Genomic DNA, 608 nt, shown 5'->3' with positions numbered 1-608 from the left:
CATGACCTGGCAGAGGAGTATGAAGGAGATCACGAAACGCTTGGGTGCTGTCGGTGCTACTCGCCTTCCAGGATGGGGACCGTGTGATCCTCACTGTGCCTGGTTGGAGACACTACAAGATATGGCTGCCAACCAAAGTCAGTGGCGTTCCTGTTGTCAGTTTCTATCCAGATTGCCTGAGTGAATGTCTGGAGGTGTAGGCACCTCGGAATGATTGCGTAGGCTAGCACTAAGTCCCTCCCCCGTCAAACTTTACTCTTTTCTTTACAATAAGGCCTTCAAATCAGTCATGGTTGTACGGCAGTGAAGCATCGGTGTTGGACACTGATGTCAAGCTGTCGATGATGAGGATGATGATGAGATTAGCATGAACAGTTTCAATCCGACCTGGGTGACCGTTCCAATTTTGCGTGACTGTGACACGGTATTTGCCAGAAATTATATTTTAGACTGGATACCACGCATGATGGAGATTTCATTGCTGTGAGTCAGACAAATTCCAACCTTCAAAGCATTGCAGCGTTCTGCACCGTTTTGTCCCCAGTCCACTTTGTATTCATGTACAATGATTACAATTAATTCATTGCCGAACTAGAAACTTTCTGGAA

At 46.5% G+C, this 608-nt stretch overlaps 1 protein-coding gene across 1 annotated transcript in view; it reads left to right on the top strand.

Annotated features, from left to right (window-relative positions):
- T265_05856 (hypothetical protein) overlaps positions 1 to 371 on the top strand; it is a gene marked incomplete at both ends in the record, with an annotated part of 5,394 nt that extends 5,023 nt beyond the window's left edge. Inside the window, 2 exons of the mRNA XM_009170977.1 lie at positions 72 to 180; positions 275 to 371. Of these exons, the coding sequence (XP_009169241.1) occupies positions 72 to 180; positions 275 to 371 (206 nt within the window). The remainder of the gene's footprint in view (positions 1 to 71; positions 181 to 274) is intronic.
- Between the last annotated feature and the right edge of the window lie 237 nt (positions 372 to 608).

Source organism: Opisthorchis viverrini (genome assembly GCF_000715545.1).
Source record: "Opisthorchis viverrini unplaced genomic scaffold opera_v5_117, whole genome shotgun sequence".
Lineage (NCBI taxonomy): Eukaryota > Metazoa > Platyhelminthes > Trematoda > Opisthorchiida > Opisthorchiidae > Opisthorchis > Opisthorchis viverrini.
The sequence above is the reverse complement of the archived record's forward strand: the minus strand, read 5'-3'. Positions and strand labels throughout refer to the sequence as shown.